The 14,777-nt window shown below is 39.7% G+C and overlaps 1 protein-coding gene across 1 annotated transcript in view; it reads right to left on the bottom strand.

The window, feature by feature from the left end:
• Positions 1 to 220: 220 nt before the first annotated feature.
• Positions 221 to 14,777, bottom strand: part of LOC133589006 (ras-related protein Rab-3A-like) — a 34,427-nt gene continuing 19,870 nt past the window's right edge. Inside the window, exons 4-5 of the mRNA XM_061941674.1 lie at positions 6,719 to 6,843; positions 221 to 3,363 (exon numbers count right to left, since the gene is read on the bottom strand). Of these exons, the coding sequence (XP_061797658.1) occupies positions 3,173 to 3,363; positions 6,719 to 6,843 (316 nt within the window). The 3' untranslated portion in view covers positions 221 to 3,172. The remainder of the gene's footprint in view (positions 3,364 to 6,718; positions 6,844 to 14,777) is intronic.

Here is a 14,777-nt window from a genome sequence, read left to right as displayed (position 1 = left end):
GGGGGGGGGGTATATAATGTATCCCGGAAGAGTTAGGGCTGCATGGGATTCTGGGTATTTGTTCTGTTGTGTTTATGTTGTGTTACGGTGCAGATGTTCTCCCGAAATGTGTTTGTCATTCTTGTTTGGTGTATTATTAGTATGAGTGTTAAAGTTTTTTGTTTTTTTTATACCGCCACCGTCAGTGTGAGCTGTGTGGTTGTTGACCAAGTATGCCTTGCTGTCACCTACGTGAGCAAAGCGGAAGCCCCATACAACGTGTGGCTGATCATGCACGCTGACTGTAGTGGGTGCTATATGCTGTACCATCACGGCACGCATGACGCTGACAAGCGCCTTTAAATAAAACCCGCGTGCTCCACCAGTTGTCAAATTCCACATAAAGGTGTGGGCAGCGTGTCTGAGACCCCTAGAAATACATAGCACAATGCAAAAAAAAAAATTTCGTATGCAGTGTTATTTCATTGAAAATTTCAAAAAGATTTTGCGGCTCCCATTGATTTCTATAATTTGTGAAACTGGTCAAAATGGCTCTTTGACTGGTAAAGGTTGCCGACCCCTGGACTAGACGTATAAGATTTCATGGGATTTAGCGATTAGGAGTGACAGATTGTTTGGTAAACGTATAGCACAGTGGTTCTTAACCTGGGTTCGGTGAGTCGGGCTCAGGGGTTCGGCGGAGGTCAAAACACACCTGACTCATCGTGTAAATAAAAACTTCTCCCTATCGGCGTATTACGGATACGGCAACAGCAGAAGTCAGACTGATTTGCAGGTGTGTAATTTGTTGTGAGTTTATGCACTGTGTTGGTTTTGTTCTTTGAACAAGGTGATGTTCATGCACGCTTCATTTTGTGCACCAGTAATAAAACATGGTAACACTTTAGTATGGGGAACATATTCACCATTAATTAGTTGCTTATTAACATGCAAATTAGTAACATATTGGCTCTTAACTAGTCATTATTAAGTACTTAATAATGCCTTATTTGGCACGGCCTTATTATAACTCTAACCCCCTAACCCTAACCAAATAACTAAATTAAGTCTTTGTTACTTAGAATATGTTCCCCATACTAAAGTGTTACCAAAAACATATAACTTTGTCTTGAATTTGAAAAAAAACATTTTATTTTTCACTAAAGAAGGGTTGGGTGAATGCGCATATGAAACTGGTGGGGTTCGGTACCTCCAACAAGGTTAAGAACCACTGGTGTAGCATGTTCTATATGTTATAGTTATTTGAATGACTCTTACCATAATATGTTACGTTAACATACCAGTTGGTTATTTATGCCTCATATAACGTACACTTATTCAGCCTGTTGTTCACTATTCTTTATTTATTTTAAATTGCCTTTCAAATGTCTATTCTTGGTGTTGGCTTTTATGAAATACATTTCCCAAAAAAATGCGACTTGTACTCCAGTGCGACTTACATATGTTTTTTTTCCTTCTTTATTATGCATTTTCGGCCAGTGCGACTTATACTCCGGAGCGACTTATACTCCGAAAAAAAACGGTAAATATAATTACTAAATATATTTGTTCTTTCCCTTTTGCCATTAAAAATCATGTACTGCATGCATTTGCACATCTTTTAAAATTCAATATTATCAAAATATGTATTCCAAAAATGTTTATTGTTAAAAAAAAAAAAAAAGATAAATATCTGCTTCACTTATGATTTCAAAACAAATTATCAATCAAATTCTACACTGTAAAATTGGCAATAGATTTTACGGTTCAATTCTGCCTCCTGAGTTTTTTTTTTTTTTACTGTAAAATCAACTTTGGTACTGTTTTTTTGTATATACAGTAAGACACTAAAACATTAAAAAACAAACAATAAAAACATTAAAACAACAAAAATTTACCGCTAAAAACAGTGGTATTGAAATTCCATTTTATTTACCGTATTTTTCGGACTATAAGTCGCAGTTTTTTTCATAGTTTGGCCGGGGGTGCGACTTATACTCAGGAGCGACTTATGTGTGAAATTATTCACACATTATATCAAATAATATTATTTATCTCATTCACGTAAGAGACTAGACGTATAAGATTTCATGGGATTTAGCGATTAGGAGTGACAGATTGTTTGGTAAACGTATAGCATGTTCTATATGTTATAGTTATTTGAATGACTCTTACCATAATATGTTACGTTAACATACCAGTTGGTTATTTATGCCTCATATAACGTACACTTATTCAGCCTGTTGTTCACTATTCTTTATTTATTTTAAATTGCCTTTCAAATGTCTATTCTTGGTGTTGGCTTTTATCAAGTAAATTTCCCCCAAAAATTCGACTCATATGTTTTTTTTCTTCTTTATTATGCATTTTCGGCCAGTGCAACTTATACTCCAGAGCGACTTATACTCCGAAAAATACGGTATGTACAAAATAAAGCACATGATGTTAGTACATCAGTCGAGGAAAATGATCAAACTACATAAATAAAATACTGTAATTTGATTTTGATATGATTTTTTTTTTATCTTGATAGATTGAAAATTAACACCAATGAGTTGACTGATGAACATTATCACATCATTTATTCAGAAAATATAAATAACGAAAAATAAAGATATAATACTATTAACCGCAAACATGCAAGTGTAAATAAACCCCAACAACATTAATGTTTTGTACAATTTCAGAATCTGCTTGTTCTATTTTTAAACAAAGAAAACAATCTGAAGTTGTCTTTATTTTTAAGGTATCGTGCCGTGATTTTACCAATCCGGCCCACTTGGGAGTAGATTTTTCTCCATGTGGCCCCTGATCTAAAATGAGTTTGACACCCCTGGTGTAAAGTCAATCTTAAGGTTGCACAAGGGTTAAAAGCGTGTTTGAATCCAGCACGGTGCATGCAGTAAAACATGGGAATGTCTGCGTGTTAAAAGGCGTGACTACATTAGCACTATTTAGTGCTCGCATGTGATTTCTCGGTGATATAGATCATCTTTGGGACTATGACGAGGATATAGGACGACGACGGGTTGACAATCTCAGCAGCAGTCAGCGCCTGTGTTTCTGATACATGGATGTGTGCAGGTTCACATGACATCAACTGATAACATGACTTTAAAAAGTTATATGGACATCAGGAGAACAAATGTAGTGTGTGTGTGTGTGTGTGTGTGTGTGTGTGTGTGTGATGCATTTAGCAAGCACAGTCCTGATGGGACCTCTGCGGCTGCTCGGTGAGCTGCGGCCCTTGTTTGGCTCCGGTGACGGTGGGATCGCTGTTGTCCAGCGTGTCAGACATCCTCTCGCAGATGATGTCCACCAGCCTCTCGAAGGTCTGCTTCACGTTGATGTTGTCCTTGGCGCTCGCTTCAAAGTGCTCAAAGCCTGCCGGCCAAGAGGGGGCGACAGAGGGTATACGGTTAGGTGTGTCACAAGACAATTTGTCAGGATTCATATTTCCTATTGTACAAAAACCCAAAACCAGTGAAGTTGGCACGTTGTGTAAATTAGGGATGTCCCGATCCGATATTTGGATCGGACCGGCTGCCGATATTTGCCAAAAATTGCGTATCGGCAAGGCATGGGAAAATGCCGATCCAGATCCAGTTTAAAAAAAAACTCCGGTCCGTGTTTTCCAACGCACCGATTTAAATAATACATTCCACTTTTCTGCTGCTCCCTAATTTCCGTTACGCATTTTCCAGCACACCTTCAACACATCCACAGGTCTGTGGATTCTCACGCAGTTGCTTTTAGCTGCTGGCATTACACGACAGGCTCTTCTCACTCTTTCCTGTGTCTCCCTCTCACAGACAGCAAGTGCACCTTCTTACACACGTCACATACTGTCACGACACCCGTCACATACTGTCACGTCATACGTCACATACGTATACGTCCTCCCCGAGCAGAGAGGTAGCAGCATGGCTAATGTTAGCTGTGATGCTAGCGCAGCCGTGCGAGCAACGCTCCCTCTAAGGTGCGCGCCTGTGCAATTGCGCACTGTTTAAGCGTCCTCTGCGCATAGCAAATCTATGCCACGCACAAAATCAAATAAAAAAATAAGCGCATAACAATTTTCGACACACGGACAGGACAGAGAAAACAGTTTTCGTCATCATTGTTCAAATATTGTGACATCTGTCGAGACGCTTACCTCCATTCGGTGCCACACGCCCACACCATCAAAATGCAGAGGCAAAAATTTCCACATCAACACCGTATGAAAAAATTTGTGATTTTTTTAGTTGTGATTTCCTTCTCTGCATGGAAGTTTAAAAGTAGCATATATTAATGCAGTATGAAGAAGAATGTTTTAATGTAGACATGCAAACCTTGAAAGAAAATGTTGAAAATCAAGACTACATTTCCTGCAAATGGGTGCATTTCTACCCTATATTTTAACTTTAGATTTATTCTCATATCAAACTCTTTTGGCTGTCTTTTTGACACTTACATCCGGTGCCCCCCTCCACACCCTGGATTATAAATAATGTAAATAATTCAATGTGATTATCTTGTGTGATGACTGTATTATGATGATAGTATATATCTGATAGTATATATCTGTATCTTGCTGCCGACTTAAACAAGTTGAAAAACTTATTGGGGTGTTACCATTTAGTGGTCAATTGTACGGAATATGTACTTCACTGTGCAACCTACTAATAAAAGTCTCAATCAATCAATCAAAACACATAGAATCATCATACTGCTGTGATTATATGCATCAAGTGTTCATTTAAGGCTAAGGCAAAATATCGAGATATATATGGTGTATCGTGACATGGCCTAAAAATAGAGATATTAATAACAGGCCATATCGCCCAGCCCCTCAGCAATCTCAATACAAAACAAACTAAAAATCTTCATGCACAATATCTACTCAAATAGATTTGACAAAGTTTCGTGATGAAGCTTAAGCGTGTGGATTTCCACCATTGTTGCTACTTTTCTAGAACCCTGTACGTCGCTTTAAACGTCCGACAGGAAACAACAACTTGAGTACTTGCTCGGTGCGGAACATCCATACTTTGTTGTCCGGTCGTCGTTAAAGGGGAACATTATCACAATTTCAGAAGGGTTAAAACCATTAAAAATCAGTTCCCAGTGGCTTATTATATTTTTCGAAGTTTTTTTCAAAATTTTACCCATCACGCAATATCCCTGAAAAAAGCTTCAGAGTGCCTGATTTTAACCACCCGTCCATTTTCCTGTGACGTCACATAGTGAAGCCAACACAAACAAACATGGCGGAAAGAACAGCAAGCTATAGCGACATTAGCTCGGATTCAGACTCGGATTTCAGCGGCTTAAGCGATTCAACAGATTACGCATGTATTGAAACGGATGGTTGTAGTGTGGAGGCAGGTAGCGAAAACGAAATTGAAGAAGAAACTGAAGCTATTGAGCCATATCGGTTTGAACCGTATGCAAGCGAAACCGAGGAAAACGACACGACAGCCAGCGACACGGGAGAAAGCGAGGACGAATTCGGCGATCGCCTTCTAACCAACGATTGGTATGTGTTTGTTTGGCATTAAAGGAAACTAACAACTATGAACTAGGTTTACAGCATATGAAATACATTTGGCAACAACATGCACTTTGAGAGTGCAGACAGCCCAATTTTCATCAATTAATATATTCTGTAGACATACCCTCATGTCAGCAGGCCAGGGAAGCTAGGGTCGATATTCTTCTCTTGATCATCTTGGGACAGTGTGAGCCAAGACATCCAGGGGGTTTAGCACGCTCGTCTGCGGGAACAAACTGCCGCCATTGCTTGCCGTGCTACCGAGGTCCTTTGTCCCTGAATTGCTCACACACTCCGGCAGATTCAATGGGGGTCTGGCGGCAGATTTCTTTGACTTTATCGTTGGAAATGCATCTGCTTTGAGTGTCGCAGGATATCCACACATTCTTACCATCTCTGTCGTAGCATAGCTTTCGTCGGTAAAGTGTGCGGAACAAACGTCCAATTTCTTGCCACTTTCGCATTTTTGGGCCACTGGTGCAACTTGAATCCGTCCCTGTTCGTGTTGTTACACCCTCCGACAACACACCGACGAGGCATGATGTCTCCAAGGTACGGAAAACAGTCGAAAAAAACGGAAAATAACAGAGCTGTTTTGACCCGGTGTTTGAGAAAATGGCGGATTGCTTCCCGTTGTGACGTCATCGCTCCGAGAGCGAATATTTAATTCGCCAAAATTCACCCATTTAGAGTTCGGAAATCGGTTAAAAAAATATATGGTCTTTTTTTCTGCAACATCAAGGTATATATTGACGCTTACATAGGTCTGGTGATAATGTTCCCCTTTAAAAGTCAGATTTTCTCAATTTATTATAATTTTTTGTTCAGAGGTGAGTGAATAGTCTTCTTCTACTCACCCCAATGCTGCTTCACTGTGACAAATATGCCTCGCTGTTGCCCCCTGTGGGGTGGCGGGGGTACTGCATACACGAGCAACCCTAGTTTAAATAGTTTCATCGAGCCTATTTAAAGTTAAAGTACCACTGATACTCACACACACACACAATAGGTGTGGTGGAATTACCTTCTGCATTTGACCCATCCCCTTGGGGTGATGTTCGGCTTTGGCGGGCCGGATCTGGCCTGCGGTCCGCCCGTTGAATAGCCCCGCTTTATTGTATTGTTTTTCTGCCTCTCCCAAAGTGTGTTGCTCTATTACCACGAGGCTGTGAAATGCAAAGAACCAATGACAAGTCCACTTACCGAGCTGTTCTGACAGCTGCCGGCCTCTGTCCGTCGCCACCACACGTTCATCCTCCATATCACACTTGTTTCCCACCAGCAGCACCTGAGCATTGTCCCACGAGTAAGTCTTGATCTGGGTGGACCTGAGGACACATACACACACACGCTGACTTTTGGACACATTGAGACTGGGAAGTTTTAAAGGGGAACTGCACTCTTTGGGGGGAATTTTGCCTATCGTTCACAATCATTATGAAAGACATGACGATGGATGTTTTTTTTTTTTTAATGCATTTTAAATAATAAATAAATGCGATCAAAAATTCGCTTACAATAGAGCCTATAAAGCTCTTAAAAAACCCATCCAAACACCTCCATTAATAATATCCTCTTAAGGCCCAAGCTGTTTGTTTACATGCTTTTTTTTATTTCTCTTTGCTATTTGGGCTTATTGGACCCTAATTAGAATAAAAACTAAGAATCATCTTTTGATATGATGTACTTAGTCCATAAGTAACAAACGTGTACTTCATGTTTAGTGACATGCTAATTCTTATTTTTACACTTTTTTCCCCCAAATTCCATTGTATGTTATACTCTTCTGACACCACCAGATGGCAGTAGAAGTGTCCACATACGCGGCCATAAGACCCCAATTCAGTAGTGTACACAATTTGGAAAATAAGAGCTAAAAGATGCTGTCCACGTATGTGGCCACTAAGCCTTTAGAGGTTTTTATATACGGTATGTAAGTATATCTGTAATGTAGTAACATTTATAACATTTAATATTTATGTATTTGGACCATTTTAAGCATACGCTTTCAAAAACGCATCAAAACGTTTGCTTTTTTTTTTCTTCATCACTGATTATTACTCACTGCAAACTTTATGAGAGCCAACAAACATCACTTACTGTACAAAGTCTGCTGTTATTAGGATGCCGACTGCTAGGGTGTTCATATATTCCCATTTAGGTGACAAATGTCTCATAATCTTCACAAAGAAAAGGGGTGGGGGATGGGGGGACAAGTCCTTTTCGTGTCGTCCTCGACAGTTTCGGGTTCTAAATGGCTGTCAAATTGTCCCAACTTGTCGGAATACCTACTCAGACTTATAATGTCCAGGTGAAATGCATGATTTATGATCTACAATAAACGTACAGGGAGCAGGGAAGCGAGGAAACAACACACCACTTGATGATGTAAACATAGACACACAGGAGTGATCACGGCGCCGCTATAAATAGTTCATCTGCGTTAGCACTAATAATAACAATATCACTAATACTTGCTAATATTCAAGTCACCAAATGTAAATGGAGTATTGTTGGCGCTTTTTGAATGGTTATTTATCGGATTTTATGGGCGAGATAATGGAGCTCTCCGTTGTAAGCGGACTTTTTTTTTACAAGTTAGAATGCATTAAAAAAAAAACATCTGTCGTCATGATTGTGAACCATAGCCAAAATTTCAAAAAAGTGCAGTTCCCCTTTAAAAGTAAATGGTAGAAAATGGATGTATGAGCAAATACGTGTTGTATTGTATCTATATCCTATATTAGTTGGATTTACATTCTTTGCTATGGTAAAAAGTAGTTTCAGATTCACCCGCATTGGATTTAAATGGAACCATTGGAACATATTAGTACCAAAACTGACGTGCCACTGTATAGTATGTTGATTGCACCTTATCAGAATCTGTAAATACTGCAATTTCATTCATGACAATCTCCATTATCTGTACCAGTTTGTCTACTTAACCATCTATGACATGGGTGTCAAACTCTGGCCCGCCGTGTAATTTCACTTGGCCCTTGAGGCGATATCAAATTAACACTAAAGCTGGCCCGCCGATTATATATTGCGGCGGTGCCGCGGTAACACCGCATTCACCGCTAATTCTAATACTTGCCAACCCTCACGGGAGTCTTCCAAACTTCAGCGCCCCTCCCGGAAGAGTTAGTGCTGCAAAGGATTCTGGGTATTTGTTCTGTTGTGTTAAATGATAAATGGGTTATACTTGTATAGCGCTTTTCTACCTTCAAGGTACTCAAAGCGCTTTGACAGTATTTCCACATTTACCCATTCACACACACATTCACACACTGATGGCGGGAGCTGCCATGCAAGGCGCTAACCAGCAGCCATCAGGAGCAAAGGTGAGGATGTTCTCCCGAAATGTGTTTGTCATTCTTGTTTGGTGTGGATTCACAGTGTGGCGTAAATTTCTAACAGTGTTAAAGTTTTTTTATACTGGCGCCCTCAGTGTAACCTGTATCGCCGTTGATGAAGTATGCATTGCATTCACTCGTGTGTGCGTACAGAAGCCGCACATATCTTGTGACTGGGTCTGAACGATGTTAGAATGGATGAAAAGCGGACGTGACGAAAGCTCGTAGAGTACGTTAAAAGCAGTGCATTTAAGGCACGCCCCCAAGACTGTGGTCCGGGTGGACGAGATATAATGAATGATAAACACCTTAGTTCGATAATGAAGGTTGCCTCAGCTCAAAGCCTGAGCCCCGACATTAATGAACTAGCATCCAAGAAAAGATGGCAGGTATCTGGCTTGGGCACATCAGATTAGATCAGTGTGTTGCAAACTGAGCAGTTTAAAGTCCTGAATGGTTGGTTTATTCATTATTTTATTTTCAAATTTACTAGCCTGTGGAAAAAGTTAATGTTGATATTTACCTCAGAAGGCTGCAAATAGAAAATAGGCGTTCTATTTTTATTTAAATTGTATTTGATATGCCATTGATATTTTTTAATTATTATTATTATTATTTGAAACTCGATTTTGCATGTCACTATAAAGTTATATAAGCCTTGCTTGTTCAATATTCAATGCAAAACTTGTTTGGGTTCCTATTAAAAGGTTAATTTGTTCAACCTTGGCCCGCAGCTTTGTTCAGTTTTACATTTTGGCCCACTCTGTATTTGAGTTTGACACCCCTGATCTATGACAAGCTTTGTATTTATTCACTGTACATTTTGTACGTATTGTAACTCTGCACTAGCTGTTTTGTTTATTGTATTGTACTCAGGGAGGGGAATCGAATATCGATTCCTTGGAATTCGCTTGCTATTTATTCAAACTGTTCTCTTATTGATCATTGTGGGCGGAGATGACGTCGCGTGGTGACGTCCGATCTCAAAATGTCGGAGCCCGGGCGCAACAAACGCTCTACATTTGACTACACTTTACAAGAAAAGATTGCAACGGCGCTACTTGTAAAAATTATAAGGCTGCTAGTTCATCGAGAGGAGGACATGCGAGCAATATACTGAAACATTTGAACACACAGGATGTAATAATTATAAATGAAAGCCACGTTTCCAACCGCTCCTATTTAATCCCAGCAGCAGGAACACGAGCATGTCATCTGAATACAACAGGTACTAACGAACACCCATCATGTTAACGCTATTATTTGTTACATTGAAATGAATGCCTTCTCATTTAGACGAACAAGACCATAGACAGATTCTGACTGGCTCTGAGGCGGGCAGCCCAAGTTCATGTGTGCCGCTAGACCAGGGGTCACCAATGCGGTGCCCGCGGGCACCAGGTGGCCCGTAAGGACCAAATGAGTAGCCCGCTGGCCTGTTCTAAAAATAGCTCAAATAGCAGCACTTACCAGTGAGATGCCTCTATTCTTTAAATTATATTTATTTACTAGCAAGCTAGTCTCGCTTTGCTCGACATTTTTAATTCTAAGACAGACAAAACTCAAATAGAATTTGAAAATCCAAGAAAATATTTTAAAGACTTGGTCTTCACTAACTGACAAAGAAACAGATAACAGATTTGGTGTCCAGTTCAAAGTGTGACATGATTTATTTAAAAATTTGAGAGTTGACTTTTGTATTTTACATGAGTTATTATTTGTACAAAGATGGTGCAAAGTAATTCATGATTTGTTAAAAAATGTTAGTTAAAATGGGATATTGTGATTTCACAAGACTGTCTTAGAAGTGATCATTTGAAAATGTTCAATTTGAAAAATGTGCACTTAGAGAAAATAAAGAAATAAAGAGTTGCATATTGATATTGATCTGTTTCTATATATAATTATTGTGAGAAATCATTAAGATGATCAGTGTTTCCACAAAGATAAATATCATTAATTATTAATACCGTATTTTCCGCACTATTAGCCGCACCTAAAAACCACAAATTTACTCAAAAGCTGACAGTGCGGCTTATAACCCGGTGCGCTTTATATATGGATTAATATTAAGATTCATTTTCATAAAGTTTCGGTCTCGCAACTACGGTAAACAGCCGCCATCTTTTTTCCCCGTAGAAGAGGAAGTGCTTCTTCTTCTACGCAAGCAACCGCCAAGGTAAGCACCCGCCCCCATAGAACAGGAAGCGCTTCTTCTTCTACTGTAAGCAACCACCCGCCCGCGTAGAAGAAGAAGAAGAAGCGCGCGGATATTACGTTTCATTTCCTTTGTGTGTTTACATCTGTAAAGACCACAAAATGGCTCCTACTAAGCGACAGGTTTCCGGTTCATGAAAAGACGCAATCTCTCCATCCGCACACGGACTACTATTTCATAGCAACTGCCTAAAGACTTTCAAGAAAAGCTGGCTACTTTCCGTGCATATTGTAAAAACAAGATAGCTGAAAAAAAGATCCGGCCAGAGAACATTATCAACATGGACGAGGTTCCACTGACTTTTGATATTCCTGTGAACCGCACTGTGGATACAACGGGAGCACGTACGGTGAATATTCGCACCACAGGGAATGAGAAGTCATCCTTCACTGTGGTTCTAGCTTGCCATGCTAATGGCCAGAAACTTCCACCCATGGTGATATTCAAAAGGAAGACCTTGCCAAAAGAGACCTTTCCAGCCGGCGTCATCATAAAAGCTAACTCGAAGGGATGGATGGATGAAGAAAAGATGAGCGAGTGGTTAAGGTAAGTTTACGCGAAGAGGCCGGGTGGCTTTTTTCACGCAGCTCCGTCCATGTTGATATACGACTCCATGCGCGCCCACATCACGCTGGTTTTTAATATATTATTAAAGTTTGACTGACCTATCTGACTGTTTTTTTGACATTCCTTTAGCGCAGTTAGATGCGGCTTATAACACGGGGCGGCTTATAGGTGGACAAAGTTTTGAAATATGCCGTTCATTGAAGGCGCGGCTTATAACCCAGGGCGGCTTATGGTGCGGAAAATACGGTAATAACATAGAGTTAAAGGTAAATTGAGCAAATTGGCTATTTCTGGCAATTTATTTAAGTGTGTATCAAGTGTGTATGACATGAACATAAGCTGGACTGTACATACATTTTTGTTTTGTTTTTGTTTTGAAAATGTAATTTTGTTTATAGATTATATGCAATCTGCTGTGTTCCAAAATTTTCTGTTTTTTTTTCTTTTTCTTTTTTTTTCCTCAGTGTACATGAATGAAGGTGTGTGTTGCTGGACATTATCTGGACTGGACCTGGTTAAAAAAAAATAATCTTTAAACGAAGCTAAATTCATTTACAACCGGGTCTGGTGAAGATAAGGTCCTTTCTTTCCTATTTTTATTTTTTTATTTTTTATAGATAAGATGAATAAATATTTTCTTGGATAAAAGGGAAAGTAAAACAATATAAAAATAATTGCATAGGGGAGAAAAAAGAAAGAAAAAATAGTAATTAAATGAAAATGTTAGTGGACCAGCAGCACAAACAATCAAGTGTGCTTCAGGGACTGTGTTGTGTTCCTTGCAGAAATGTTGTCCATGTTGTGGGAACCAGAATATTGATAGCAGAAAAAACAACCCCTTTTGTGTGAGTGGGTGTGTATGAGTGTGAATGGGGGAGGGAGGGTTTTTTTGGGGTTGATGCACTAGTTGAAAGTGTATCGTGTGTTTTTTTCTATGTTGATTTAATTTAAAAAAAAAGTGTGTTTCAAACTGGTAGCCCCTGCGATGAGGTGGCGACTTGTCCAGGGTGTACGCCACCTTCCGCCCGATTGTAGCTGAGATAGGCTCCAGTACCCCCCGCTACCCCAAATGGAATAAGCGGTAGAAAATGGATGAATGGAAACTGGTAGCCCTTCGCATTAATCAGTACCCAAGAAGGAGCTCTTGGTTTCAAAAAGGTTGGTGACCCCTGCGCTAGACGAATGTCACTGAGCAGCGACTAAGTTTGTGGTCAAAAGTTTGCATTATCAATAAGTGAATGTTCAATTGTAGTCAGAGAAAAGTTGCATGTTTTCCTGAGTCATATTACGCAGGTGACACTCATAAAATTAGAATATGGCCTACAAGTCCATTTATGTCAGCAATTAACTTCAAATGTAAAACTAATTTGTGATATTAAATGCCACCCTTTATTGCTATAATTCTGATCACCATGGCTTACAGTTCTTGAAATCTTACATTTTCAATTCAGGGTTTTCGTTCATCAAAATTATAACCAATAAATGGTTTGACATATCTCACTTTGCATGTAATAAGTAAATATCACAGGTTACATGCTTGTGCTTGTGGGGCGGTATACATACTTGCCAACCCTCCCCAATTTTCCGGGAGACTCCCGAATTTCAGTGCCCCTCCCGAAAATCTCCCGGGACAACCATTCTCCCGAAAATCTCCCGATTTCCAGCCGGACAACTATATTGGGGGCGTGCCTTAAAGGCACTGCCTTTAGCGTCGTCTCTCACCTGAAAAGGAGACTATTATATATGTCTCCGTTATCCATAGGTTTATCTATAAGCCATAAAGTAGGCAGGCACGGAGCTATTTCTCAGCGTGTGTTTATTCCAGCCGGCACGTTAATACACTGACACACAACATCCGGATTCCCATCATGCATTGCTTCAAAACTACGGCAAGTTGTAATATCCAAAATTTCCAGCTGGACAAACAATATTGTGGGCGTGCCTTAAAGGCACTGCCTTTAGCGTCCTCTCACCTGAAAAGGAGACTATTATATATGTCTCCGTTATCCATAGGTTGATCTATAACCCATAACACGGTGGCCGAATGGATCTAGTCACTCATGAACGGTCAGAGAAGCACAAGGTAGCGGCAACGCAGTATTATGGGCCACCTTGCAAGCGACATCCCGTTCTCATTTGCGGATGTTTTCAACAAATCCGTGAAGGATATGTTCCAGGATTCAGAGATCGCTCGCCAGTACTCAAATGGCAGAACAAAAGCTACTCAAATAGTGAAATGTAAGTGTTATTTCTTTTTTAAAGTCAGCAGCAAGTACAGTACAGTTAGTAGAACTGTGTTTTCATTACTGTACTATAATATATATATATATATATATATATATATATATATATATATATATATATATATATATATACACAGTTAGGTCCATAAATATTTGGACATTGACACAATTTTCAGTATTCCAGCTCTGTACAACACCACAAAGAATTTGAAAAGAAACAATCAAGATGTGCTATAAGTGCAGACTTTGAGCTTTAATTTGAGGATATTTACATCCAAATCAGGTGAACGGTGTAAGAATTACAACACATTTTATATGTGCCTTCCACCTTTTAAGGGACCAAAAGTAATTGGACAAACTAACATAATCATAAATCAAATTGTCACTTTTTAATACTTTGTTGCAAATCCTTTGCAGTCAATGACAGCCTGAAGTCTAGAACTCATAGATATCACCAGACGCTGGGTTTGGTCCCTGGTGATGCTCTGCCAGGCCTCTGCTGCAGCGGTCTTCACTTCCTGTTTGTTCTTTGGGCATTTTCCCTTCAGTTTTATCTTCAGCAAGTGAAATTCATGCTCAATCGGATTCAGGTTAGGTGATTGAACATTCCACTTCTTTGCCTTCAAAAACTCTTTGGTTGCTTTCGCAGTATGCTTGGGGTCATTGTCCATCTGCATTGTGAAGCGCCGTCCAATGACTTTTGAAGCATTTGGCTGAATATGAGCAGATAATATTGCCCGAAACACTTCAGAATTCATTCTGCTGCTTTTGTCAACTGTGACATCATCAATAGATATAAGAGATCCAGTTCCACTGACAGCCATGCATGCCACTACCACCACCATGCTTCACTGATGAGGTGGTATGCTTTGGCTCTT

Source organism: Nerophis lumbriciformis, linkage group LG03 (assembly GCF_033978685.3).
Source record: "Nerophis lumbriciformis linkage group LG03, RoL_Nlum_v2.1, whole genome shotgun sequence".
Taxonomy (NCBI): domain Eukaryota; kingdom Metazoa; phylum Chordata; class Actinopteri; order Syngnathiformes; family Syngnathidae; genus Nerophis; species Nerophis lumbriciformis.
Note: the sequence above shows the minus strand (reverse complement) of the source record. Positions and strands in the feature narration are given on the sequence as shown.